The sequence below is a fragment of the Hypanus sabinus genome, unplaced genomic scaffold, assembly GCF_030144855.1.
Source record: "Hypanus sabinus isolate sHypSab1 unplaced genomic scaffold, sHypSab1.hap1 scaffold_221, whole genome shotgun sequence".
Classification (NCBI taxonomy): Eukaryota; Metazoa; Chordata; class Chondrichthyes; order Myliobatiformes; family Dasyatidae; genus Hypanus; species Hypanus sabinus.
Genome location: NW_026780320.1, coordinates 517,314 through 530,581, shown reverse-complemented (window position 1 = coordinate 530,581; position 13,268 = coordinate 517,314). Strand labels below are relative to the sequence as shown.

At 44.5% G+C, this 13,268-nt stretch overlaps 1 protein-coding gene across 1 annotated transcript in view; it reads right to left on the bottom strand.

Annotated features, from left to right (window-relative positions):
• LOC132387797 (NACHT, LRR and PYD domains-containing protein 12-like) overlaps positions 1-13,268 on the bottom strand; it is a 61,194-nt gene extending 47,926 nt beyond the window's left edge. Inside the window, exons 1-4 of the mRNA XM_059960175.1 lie at positions 13,055-13,268; positions 6,262-6,428; positions 1,541-1,712; positions 1,378-1,443 (exon numbers count right to left, since the gene is read on the bottom strand). Of these exons, the coding sequence (XP_059816158.1) occupies positions 1,378-1,443; positions 1,541-1,712; positions 6,262-6,428; positions 13,055-13,268 (619 nt within the window). The remainder of the gene's footprint in view (positions 1-1,377; positions 1,444-1,540; positions 1,713-6,261; positions 6,429-13,054) is intronic.

Here is a 13,268-nt window from a genome sequence, read left to right as displayed (position 1 = left end):
ATGATACAAAGATCTGTGGAGGAGTAGGTAGAGCAATTGCAACAGGACTGAGACAAATTGGAAGAATGGGCAAAGAAGAGGAAGATGGAATTCAGTGCTGGAAATATATGACAATGCATTTTGGCGAAAGGAGCTGACTGTTATCTAAATGGGAAGAAGGTCCAAGCATCAAAGGTGCAGAGGGACTTCGGAGCTTCGAGCAAAACTCCCAGAAGATTAATTTAAAGGTGGAGTCTGTGGTAAAGGCGGCAAATGCAGCGTCGCCATTCATTTAAAAAAGAATCGAATATAAACGCAAGGAGAAAATGCTGAGCTCTTACAAGACTGTAGTCAGGTCACACTTGGACTATTGTCAACAGCTCTGCGTCCCGTACCCCTGAAAAGCTGTGTTGTCGTTAGAGAGAGTCCAGAGCAGATTCAAGAGGTTGAAGCCGAGAATGAAGGGGTTAACATGTGAAGCGTGTTTTGGGAACTTGAGCCTGTACTCACTGGAATTTTGGGGACTGGGAGGGAGGCTATTTGAAACCTCCCGAATGTTGAAAGGACCAGATATGCTGGATGTAGTAGCATATTTCCCGTGGTGGGTGCATCCTGAACAAGGGGGCACAGCCTCAAAATTGAGGGGCGTTCCTTTACAACAGTTAAGGAGGATTTCTTGAGCCAGAGAGTGAAGAATCTCTGGAAGGCTCTGTCACGCACTGAAGTGGAGTCCAAGTCCATGGGTATATTTAAGGCGGAAGTTCCCGATCGGTTAGGGCATCAAAGGATATTGGACAAGGCAGTTATATGGAGTTGAGTGCGATCACGGATCAGCCGTGATGGATTGGCGGAAAGAAACAGATGGGCTGAATGGCCTAATTCAGCTGCCATGTCTTATTTTCTTATGGAGGAATAACAACAAATCTCGGATCCACTTTGGATCAGAGGTGTGAGATTTCCCTTGCTGGAGTTGGATGTTCCAATTGGAGTGGTTTGGCTTCAGTTTTCTCAAATCTCCAGACATTCGGCCCGATGGAAAAGGGAACACCAAGGCTTCCTCTCTGACCGAAGGGAATGTCTGTTTATCAAACTCATAGAGGCCTCTGGGTACACAGCCCGGTACTGGGAAGGTGTCGGGTTTTGTGACAAATGCAAATTGCTTCCTGTTCTCCAGACACAGCGACAAAAACCTGTCTCCCCGTTTCTCACCGTCTCTAAACATGCCTCTGAAGACCCCCATATCTCATGAAGTATGCGTTGCCATTAGAGAGTCCAAAAGCGGTTCATGAGAATGAACCGGCCGCCGGATTCCTACAGTTCAGAAACATGCCTCGAAAGAGACCTATTCAGACTCTCAGAGTGAAATACAGACGTTGAGATTTCCGTTCCATCGCTTACCTTTCAGATGTTTGGGCACTTCAGATAAACCCCGCTCAGTGTCCATGTAGGCGAACTGGCCGTCACCTGTTCAAACAGATTAACCTGCATGAAGTCTGTTCTGTGTAATACTGTAAATTCATCAGCATTTACATTGTAATACACAGTGTATTGTTCACCGTACCTCGCTCCCTTATTTCATTCAATATTCTACTCAGCTTCGGTAAATGGTTATTTAGTTTCACAAAGGATTCCCACATCACCTTCCGGGCCCCGGAGCCCTTCTCCATCACCAGATCCAGGAGGAGTTTGGAAGCGCCCGCTCGGTTTCCCTTCTCCGCGAGCTCAGTCACGCTCTGTAATGAGCAATGGGGAATATATTGAGGAGCAGAGGGATGGGTAGAATTTTACCCTGATCATAGACTAACCCAGCACAGGTATACAGCTTACAGTTGCGGGGTATGACCTAACAGAGGAAAGCCACGGCGGTTATGTCTCTGGCACTGAGTATCGTTTTGTGACTCAGAAAGGGTGAGAAGAGAAAATTTCACTAACAGTGGAATTCAATGGTTAGTAGAACAGACAGGAGATTCTTTTGAGGAGAACAAGATTTCTGGATGGTGTGTTGTCACGGCCAGTGATATCTCGCATCGAGTCCGGAACTTTTTTAAGGGCAGGGTGAGTAGCCGGCGGTGTGGTCCACGTTGGTACAAATGTCAAGTGTAGGAAATGTGATGAGGTCCTGCAAAGTGAGTTCATGGAGTTAGATGTTAAGCTGAAGTGCAGGATCTCCAGGGTTGTGTTCTCAGGATTGCTACCCGTACCAGGTGCTACTGAGGCCTGAAATAGAGTTAAACGTGAGGATGGTGCATGACTGACGTCTTCAGATGTTTGGATGATTGGGCTCTCTTCCAAGGAAGCTGGGGCTTCGGCATACGTGATCGTTTTGCACCCGAATTGGAAGGGGACTGATACCCTCGCGGGAAGGGTTACTAGCGCTGCATGGGGAGGGGGGAGGTGTTAAACTTGAGTTGCAGTGTGATAAAGTACCAAAGTGGATAGTGGAGTGGTTGTGTGGGAGAGATGTTGTTAAGGCGGCATGCAAAGTCAGGGGACTAAAGGATGAGCATCGTGAACCTTTTTTTGTTCCAAAATGCATATTATTTCAATGCAAGAAGTACTGTAGGAAAGTCAGATCAGCCTAGCGCATGGATCAGCACATTGAATTACAGCATTGTAATCATTAATGTGATTTGGTTGAAGGAGGTGCAGGATTGGCTGCTCATCTTTCCTGGGTTCCCTTGCGTTATAAACGACTCGATGGAGCTGGAGGGATTACAGATGGAAGGGTGGTTAACTAGACAGATAAAATGTCACTACATTGCTCAGACAGGACAAACTGGACAGTTGATCCAATGAAACCACATGAGTGAAACTACGGAATTAGAAAGATATGACCAAGTCAGTGGGATTATATTGTAGAGCACCCAATAGTCAATGGGATTTTGTGGAACAAATGTGCAGGGAGATCACAGAAATAAACACAAGATTCTGATTGTAGATAATTAACTTCCCATTTAGTGACTGGCACACCGAGTTAAAGGGCTGGATGGGCTAGTGTAGGTCAAATGTGCACAGGGAAGTTTCTGTAATCAATATATTCAGGTGACAACTGGAGAGAGCGCATTCTCGAATTCCTATTAGAGAGCAAGGGACAAGCGACAGAGGTGTGTGCACGGGGACACTTTGGATCTGGTGATCATAATAATGTTAGTTTAAAGGTCATTATGGAAAAGGATGGGTCTGGTTTTTGGGTTAATATTCTAAATTGGAAAAGGCCAATTTTAGTGGTACCAGAAAAGATCTGACGACAGTGGATTGGGACTGGCTCTTTTCTGGTACAGATGTGCTTGGTAAATGTGGGGCCTCTAAAACTGATATTTTGGGAGTGCAGTGCTCAAATGCATAAATGACCACAAGTAAATAGTTCGAATGTTCCTGACAGAATAAGAGGCAAGCGTATCTTTGTGTAGGGATATCAAGGCCCTGAGCGCATTGCAAGTGTAGGCTTGAAGGATCAACTGAGATATTTGATGAGTACAAGAAATGCAAGAGTTACTAAAGGAGGAAATCAGGATGGCTAAAGTATGGCATGAGTTTGCTTTAGCAGACAAGGAAAAAGAGAACCCCAAACTCTTCATCAAATATATTTAGAGAACAAATATAACAACGGACTAAATTGGTCCTCTTGAAGATCTGAGTGGGCCTTTATGCATGAAGCTGAAAAAGGTGGGGGAGATTTTAAATGGATTCTTTTCATTTACATTTACTCGAGAGGCATACAGAGTCTTTAGAGTGAGGCAAAAAGTCGGTGAGATCATGGACTCTATACAGATTACAGAGGAGGAGGTGTTTGCTGTCTTGAGGCAGATTAGGGAGGGTAAATCCCTAGGGTTTTCCTTCCTACCTCGTTTAAGTAGTTCAGAGATTGCAGGTCCTCCTGTAACGAAATGTAAAATGTTAGCTCCGGAAGTATTATGTTAGCTCCGGTAGCTAATGTTTTTTTCTGCTGTCTGAAACGGCTGTAAGATTAAGCCAGGGAATTACAGGTTGCTGAGCCTGACACCAATGGTTGTAAAGTTATTGGCAGGTATTCTGAGGGATTGGATATCAGTATTTGGATGGGTAAAGATTCATTACGGATAGTCAACACCGATTTGTACCTGGTATATCCTGATTAACTAACCTTATGGTTTCTCGAGGATGTTACCAAGCGAGTAATGAAGGCAAGTGAGTGGATGTTGTCCTTTGACAAGGTCCATCATAATAATATTAAGTCGCTTCCTTTCATGACATGGTGGTAAGTTAGTTTAGATATTGGATACAAGAGAGAAGCTTAGACTGGTAGTAGAGTTTTGCTTCTCTGACTGGAGGTCTATGACTAGTGGTGTGCTTCAGGGATATGTACTTGGTCTGGTGTTGGATATCATATGGATATAAACGCTTTGGATGGGAATGTGGTAAACAGGGTCAGTAAATCCGTGGATGACATCAAGGTAGTAACAGCGAGGAAGTTTAACAGAGCTTGCAGCAGGACTTCAAACAGCTAGAAAAAGGTAGAATGGAGATCGGCAGATAGAATTTAATGCAGACAAGTGTGAGGTGTTGCACTATTTGAGGACAAACCACGATAACACTAAGACATTGAGTGGTAGGGCATTGAGCAGCACGGGGAAAGCCAGATATCAGGGAATACAGATCCAAAATTGCTTGTTAGTGTTGTCGAAGGTAGATGATTTGGTAAAGTCTTTAGGATAGGGGCATTCATAAACCAATATATTGAATATAGGTTGGGATATAATGTGGAAATTGATGTTTCAGAGGCGATTTTGAAGCAATGGGGGTACCTACCTCTCGGAAGGATATCAATAAGATAGAACGAGTGCAGAAAAAAAAAACACAGGTTGTTGTCAGGACTTGAGGGACTGAGATATAGGGGAAGTATGAATAGGTTAGGGTTGTCACAGAATGAAGGAGGACCAGGAGATATGTGATAGAGGTTTATAGAAGGTATACATAAGGTAGATACGAACAGGCATCTATTACTGTGGTTGGGTGAGACGGGAACTAGTGATCATGGATTAAGGATGGAAGATGAAAGAATATTTGAGGGAGAACTTCTTCACTCAGAGGCTGGTGAGAGTATGGAACGAGCTGCCATTGGAAGTGGTATATCTGCATTCCATTTGAACATTTAAGAATTATTTGGATGAGTACATGAATGAGAGGCGTGTGGATGTTTCTAGTCCGTGTGCAGATCAACGCGACCAGGCATATGATAGGTCAGTGCGGACGATGGGCCGAAGAGCCTGTTGCTGTTCTGTAGAGTTCGATGTCTATAGCGAAGTCAAACTATGACAGGGTCACTGTTGACTTTCCCTGGGATAAACCCTGGTGAACCGGAGCAGCTTCACAATTCACTGCCAGGCTCCGTGAGGGATCCAGTGACAGCCAACAGCTGGGAACTGGCAGTGAGAAGCAGCCAGCAATTGCAGGACTTTTGTGCATGTCAGAGAGACCAAAGTCAAATGGTAGTAATGCAGAGAAGGAAGTTTGGATTAGAATTGTCAGCTGTCTCGTGTGGAATGTCAGAGATAGGGATAATGTGTGGATCTTCTCTAAAATTCAGTCTGGTGAGCAATAGGCGAATGTGTCCCAGTAAAATGAGGACCATTAGAAAGGCGTTTCTTGGTAATTCTGTGTTAGCTGGAGATTTTCAATTGGACTATTTTCAATTGTATGATTTTGCAGTTCTCAGTGTTAACAGTATATGCTGTGGTAATTACAAACTCCAAATGGAAAAGTCACAAAGAACAGAAATTAACTGAACCATGAGGCATTTTGGGATATTTGATCAAATGCAAGAGGATCAGTCGTTGAAAAGAGAAACGATATTCAGTACTGCCTGTTCAATTGACGATGGGGTTGAAGGTAGACTCGAGAAATGAGCTGAGAAATAAGCCACTATATATTTGATTTGTGGGAAACCCGTGGATAATCAAGTCAGTCTGGTGATTGACCATTAAGGTCGAGCATTAGGAATATGATGTAATGTCTCTGGTTCTCTGTCCACTTGCGATGTCCGTCAAGAGTCACATCATTAACTTCCCTTCTCTATCATTGTATGTATCCTAACACGTCTAAAAGTGATTATGCTCAGAAATATGGACAGAGGCGTGTATTGGTTAATAAAAGTGCAGTGTTTCTGCAAAGGAAAACACTTTTCTTGATGTTGATCACAAGCATTGCAGGATTTTCACTGCCCAGAGGTGCCGTTACACCGGTCCTGTCGCTCTGTGATAGATTCAGAGGAATCTACTCTCATCCTATGTTTCTTCCACTTACGTGATACTCTGGCCCAGTGAAGTGATCCTCCCCCATTAACATAAAGCTGACTCCCTCCACACCCTCCTCAATCGCCTGTTCAAGTCGCTCCATGTAGAAACTCGTCAACCGGAACAGTTGGTGATCGTCACAATTTGACAGGAAGGCCGAGATTGCAGTGTTCAGATCTGTAGAGAGTCATAGAATATAAAATAGCAGATGTACCATGCGTATGTAGACAAGATGCCAATTTAAACCAATCCCATCTTCAGGAACACGGTCAATGTCCCCCGTTCCCGGCCGACTCATGAGTTCAAACGCCTCTCAGACGCTGCTGAGTATCTGTTTCCAGTCCCTCCCTCGGCAGCTCATTCCAGACACCGATCACTCTCTGTGGAAAACATGCATCCTAAATCCCCTTTAAACTTTACCATCTAAGCTTAAACTTATTAATTCCCCAGCTTGATATTTGCATCGAGTCACAGACTATCGAACTGTGTTATGCCTGTCATGAATTTATGAATTCTCTGAGATTGACGTCTCAGTCTCCGACGCTCCAGACAAAGCAATCCAAGCGTGATCGACCTCTCCCGGAAGCCAATATTCTGTAATTGTGGTGAAACTCATCTGCACCCTCCCCAGAGCATTCACATCGTTCTCGTGACGTGGACACCAAATCTGCGCACAATATTGAAATTGTCACTTTACCAACGTTATTTCAGTTAGAGCACAACTTCCAATAATACATACTCACACCTGAACTCGACGCTTGCACGCTACCAATTGTGTTGCCACTTTCAGGGAGCTATTCTCATAAGGAAGCTGCCGGCACTTTCAGGGAGCTATGGACAAGACCCGTCCGTATATCGGTATTCCTAAGGGTCTCAGCATTCACCGAGCACATCGCTCGCGAACTTGACCTTCAAAAGAGCAACTTCTCACATTTGCCCGAATTAATTGTACCTACCGTCTCTCTGAGAGCTTCACGGGCGTTTGGCCATTGAAGAAGCCCTAACAGCGGCGGGAGCAAAGCACTGCAAACTAAGTAAAAGTACAGAAGGGACAGGCGGGGCGGTGATTGTCGGGTAGGCTTGTGGCGAGAGTAGAAGCCTCAGCCTTTGGCTCAAAGGAGACTTCAGCTAGGAAGAGGCGTTGTCTCTGAGCAAGTTTCTACAAGTTTTCCTTCCTTTTTGTATTTCTCTTACTGTGCCTGGTATAGTAAATGGAGGTTGCGTGTTCTTCATGCCAGATGTTGGAATCCTGGGAGACCCAGAGTGTCTCAGGGAACTACACCTGCGTGGTGCATCCAGCTGCAGCTCCTTGAAGACCATGTTAGGGATGTTACAGAGAGCTTAGTGATTTAGAAGGCTATAGGTAAGCCAGGTAATCTCTAAGGTAGGGACACGTTCGACACAACTTTCTGGGCCGAAGGTCCTGGATTGTGCTGTAGGTTTTCTAAGTTTCTGTGGATCTGGAGCAGGACTTAGATGACCTTTGATTTGTATGGGAGAGTGGAAGATAATTGGACAATAATTGAACAGAGTTACAGGCAAACAATCACCCCGACACCACGAAGTTGCAAGTACCCTGAGGTAGCTGGGTGACTGTCAGGAGGAACTGAAATGTAAATAGGCAATTAGAACAGAGTACACCAGAGGCCACCCCCTCAAAAATAAGTATATAAGTAAATAAGTTATCCACTTTGGATACTTTTGTGGGGAATGACCTCCCGGGGGAATACCACGGCGACCGGTTTACAGGCACTGAGCGTGGGTCCGTGGTGCAGAAGGCAAAGCGAGAGAAGAAGAGAGCGGTAGTGATAGGGGCCACAATAGTGAGGGCACAGACAGGAGATCCTGTGGACGTGAACGGGCTACCCGGATGATATGTTGCCTCCCAGTGCCAAGGTCAGGGACGTCTCAGATCATATCCACAACATTCTGGAGAGGGAGGGACAGCAGCTAGTTATCTTGGTACATATTGGTACCAATGGCATAGGACGGAAAAGCAAAGAGGTCCTCAAAGGAGATTTTAGCGAAGTAGGTAGAAAGCTGGGAAGCAGGACCTCCTGGGTAGTAATTTTTGGATTGCTGCCTGTGCCACGCGCCAGTGAGGGTAGAAACAGGATGATTTGGCAGATAAATGCGCGGCTGAGAAACTGGTGCAGGGGGAAGTGCCTCAGGATCTTCCATAATTAGGATGTCTTCTCGGAGAAGTATCACCTGCTCAAAATCGACGGGTTGCACCTGAACCCAAGGGAGACCAATATTCTTGAAGATAGATTTGTTAGAGCTGTTGGGAAGGGTTTAAATTAATTTGGCATCGGGGTGGGAGCCTGGGTGAATGGTCTCAGGATAGGACTGTCAGGAAGGGCTGGCAGGTGATGGGACGTAGTTGTAGCCAATAGAATGAATATCAGTACATTAGTGATGCAAAATCAAAAAGGGTAGAAAATGCAGTAAACAAGGTGCATCTCACTGCGCCGAGTATAAAAAATAAGATGGATGATCTTGTTGGACGATTACAGCTTGCCAGGTATGATGTTGTGGCTATCACTGCATCGTGGCTGAGGATGTTTGTAGTTGGGAGCTGAATCTCCAAGGGTACTCGATATAGACAATAGGTGCAGGAGTAGGCCATTCGGCCCTTCTAGCCAGCACCGCCATTCACTGTGATCATGGCTGATCATACACAATCAGTACCCCGTTCCTGCCCTCTCCCCATATCCCTTGACCCTGCTATCTATAAGAGCTCTATCTAACTCTGTCTTGAATGCATCCAGAGACTTGGCCTCCACTACCTTGTGGGGCATAGCATTCCACATATCCATCAATCTATGGGTGAAAAAGTTTTTCATCATCTCAGTTCTAATTGGCCTACCCCTTATTCTTAAACTGTGGCCTATAGTTCTGGACTCACCCAGCAGCGGGAACATGCTTCCTGCCTCCAGCGTGTCCAGTCCCTTAATAATCTTAAATGTCTCAATCAGATCCCCTCTCATTCTTCTAAATTCCAGTGTATACAAGCCCAGTCGCTCCAATCTTTCAACTTATGACAGTCCCGCCATTCCGGGAATTAACCTTGTGAACCTACGCTGCACTCCCTCGATAGCAAGAATGTCCTTCTTCAAATTTGGAGACCAAAACTGCACACAATACTCCAGGCGGGGTCTCACCAGGGCCCCGCACAGCTGCAGAAGGATCTGTACTCAATTCCTCTTATTATAAAGGCCAGCATGCCGTTATCTTTCTTCAGTGCCTGCTGTACCTGCATGCTTGCTTTCATTGACTAATCTACAAGAACACCTAGGTCTCGTTGTGCTTCCCCTTTTTCTAACTTGACTCCATTTGGATAGTAATCTGCCTTCCTGTTCTTGCCACCAAAGTGGGTAACCTCACATTTATCCACATCTGCCATACATTTGCCCACTCACCCAATCTATCCAATACACCCTGCATTCTCGTAACACATTTCTGAAATTTCACACTGCCACACAGCTTTGTGTGATCAGCAAATTTGCTGAAGTTACTTTTAATGCCTTCATCTAAATCATTAATGTATATTGTAAACAGCTGCGGTCCCAGCACCGAACCTTGAGGTACCCCACTGGTCACAGCCTGCCATTCCGAAAGGGAGCCGTTAATCGCTACTCTTTGTTTCCTGTCAGCCAGCCAATTTTCAATCCATGTCAGTACTCTGCCCTCATTACCATGTGCCATAATTTTGCCCACTAATATCCTATGAGGGACTTCATCAAAAGCTTTCTGGAAGTCCAGGTACACTACATCCACTGGCTTTCCCATGCCCATTTTCATAGTTACATCCTCAAAAAACTGAAGATTAGTCAAGCATGATTTTCGCTTCATAAATCTATGCTGACTCGAACTGATCCTTCTACTTCTATCCAAATGTGTCGTAATTTCATCTTTATAATTGACTCCACCATCTTTTCCACCACTGACGTCAGGCTAACCGGTCTATAATTCCCTGTTTTCTCTCTCCCCCCTTTCTTGAAAAGTGTGACAACATTAGCCACCCTTCAGTCAGCAGGACCTATTTCTGAGTCTATAGAACATTGGAGAATGATTACCAATGCGTCCACGATTTCTAGCGCCACCTCTTTAAGTACCCTGGGATGAAGACCATCAGGTCCAACACCCTTTATCCAACTCAGTCTATCTAACACCGTTTCTTGCCCATAAATTTCCTTCAATTCATCCTTTACCCTAGTTCCTTTGACCGCTATTACATCTGGGAGATTGTTTCTGTCTTCCCTAGTGAAGACAGATCAAAAGTACTTGTACAACTCATCTGCCATTTCCTTGTTCCCCATAATAAATCCACCCGTTTCTGTCTTCAATGGTCCAATTTTGGTCTTAACTATGTTTTTGCTATTAAAATACCTAAGGAAGCATTTACTATCCTCCTTTATATTCTTGGTTAGTTTACCGTCGTACCTCATTTTTTCTTGGCGTACTGCCTTTTTTGTTATCTTCTGTTGCTCTATAAAAGCTTCACAGTCCTCCGGTTTCCCGCTCATCTTTGCTATGTTATACTTCTTTTTTATTTTAAACTGCCCTTTACTTCCCTCGTTAGCCACGGCCGCCCCTTACTCCCCTTAGGATCTTTCTTCCTGTTTGGAATGAACCGATCCTGCACCTTCTGCATTATTCCCAGAAATAACTACCGTTGTTGTTCCACTGTCGTACCTGCTCGGGTATTGTTCCATTGAACTTTGGCCAGCTCCTCCCTCATAGCTCCATAGTTCCCTTTGTTCAACTGTAATACTGACACATCCGATTTTCCCTTCTCCTTCTCAAATTGTAAGTTAAAGCATATCATATTATGTGCACTACCTCCTAAAGGTTCCTTTACCATTGACAAGGTAGAATATGGAAGATTTTTTAAAGCATATTAAAAATAAAAGAGAAATTGGAGTCAATCTAGGACCGCTAGAAAATGAGGCAGGAGAAATAATAACGGGGACAAGGAGATGGCTAAACTAATTTACGTAATTAATTAATTAAATTAATATCCCGCATCAGTCTTCTCTGTGGAAGACACTAGCAACACGCCTGATGTTGCAGAGTGTGAAGGAAAAGAAGTAGGTGCAGTTACTATTACAAGAGAGAAGGCGCTCAAAATGCTGAAAGACCTAAATGAACAAACGTCACCGGGACCAGATGAAATGCACCCTGGGGTCTGAAAGAGGTAGCTTTATAGATTCTGCTGGCATTAGAAATGATCTTTCAAAAATTATTGGACTCCTGCATGGTGTCAGAGGACTGGAAAATTGCAAATGCCACTCCACTCCTTAAAAAAGGAGGAAAGCAGCAGAAATGCAATTATAGACCAGTCAGCCTGATCTCAGTTGTTGGGAAGATGTTAGGATCAATTGTTAAGGATGAGGTGATGGAGTACTTGGTGACACAGGACAAGAGCATGGTTTCCTCCATGGACAATTCTGCATGACGACTCTTTTGGAATTCTTCAAGGAGATTACAAGTAGATTAGATAAAGGTGATGCATTGGATGTTGTACATATGGAACGTCAGAAGGCCTTTGTTCACGTGTACACTCTTGAGCTGCCGACCAAGTTAAGAGTCCATGGTATTACAGGAACGTCACTAAAATGGTTAGAGCATTGGCTGATTGGCAGGAGGCAGCGAGTTGGAACAAAAGTACCCTGGTCGGCTGCCAGTCATTAGTTCCGCAGCAGTCAGTACTCAGAGGCCTCTATGCTTTATATAATTGATTTAGTTAATGAAATAGATTGTTTTGTTGCCAAGTTTTCAGATGATGCGAAGCTTGGTGGAGGGGCACTAGTGTAGAGGATTCAGGTAGGATGAAGACGGATTTAGTTTAGGAGAATGGGAAAGAAAATGGCAAATGAAGTACAATGTGGGAAAATGCAGGGTCCTGCAAATTGGTAACAGAAACAACTGTGTGGACTATTTTCTAAACGGGGAGAAATTCCAGGTATCTAAGATGCAGGGGGAGGTCGGAGTCCTTGTGCAGAACACAGTGAAGGTTATTTTGCAGTCTCAGTCGGTGGTGAGGAAGGCAAATGTCACGTTTGCATTCATTCCAAGAGGTCTAGAATACAAGAGCAATGATCTGATGCTGATTCCATATAAGGCACTGGTGAGGCCACACCTTGAGCATTTTGAACAGTTTTGAGCTCGTCGTCTTAGAAAAGATGTGCTGCCAATGTTGCTCGAAATCTATCCCGAGGCCTAATTGGAGCAGTGTGCGCAGTTCTGATCACCTATCTACCAGACAGGAATGATTGAAAAACTGCAGAGGAAATTTAAAAGCATGTTGCCTGCTCTTAAGGATTTGAGTTATAGAAAAAGTCTGAGTAAGTTAGGAGTTTAGTTTTGAGCGTCATGGTAGCATAGCGGAGGGCGTGTCGTTTTACGGCGTCAGTGACATGCGTTCGAAACTGGCCGCTTTGCAAGGAATCAATCCTTTCTGCTCACAGCACGTGTTTCCGGTCTCATCCCAGATTCCAAAGATATTTGGTCAAGGAGGTTAATTAGTCATTTGTGTATATTTGGTGGCGTAAAACTGTTGGATCGTTCTGTATGAAGGAATGAAGGGAGGAAGGAATATATTGTTTGCCATGTCCACTGCCTGCTCCTCAGTTATTTGACCTGCTACATTTAGTAACACATGGTTCAGCAGAAGTTTGAAGCTCTGGTTAGTAGGGTCACACGGTATTCTATTTTCTTACCGATTGCAGAAATAGTCAGAGACTTATCTTTGACAAGGAGCTCAATGTTTCATTTGCAACTATTTGCAGTCTACTGACCTGTTCCATGGTAAAAGCTTCCAGATGGCTCCGAAACACTTCTGTCAACAGCAATCTCTTCAGGAGGAGAGGCTCCGGTGTGTCGATCTCCCTGAAATAGATCAGGATCCAGAAAAAGTTTTTCTTCACTGACACTCAACGTTGTTGCATGATCAGCTTCCGCATCCGACAAGTCCTCAGACTGGGTGTTAACGCATGCGTGCATTCCTCCCAT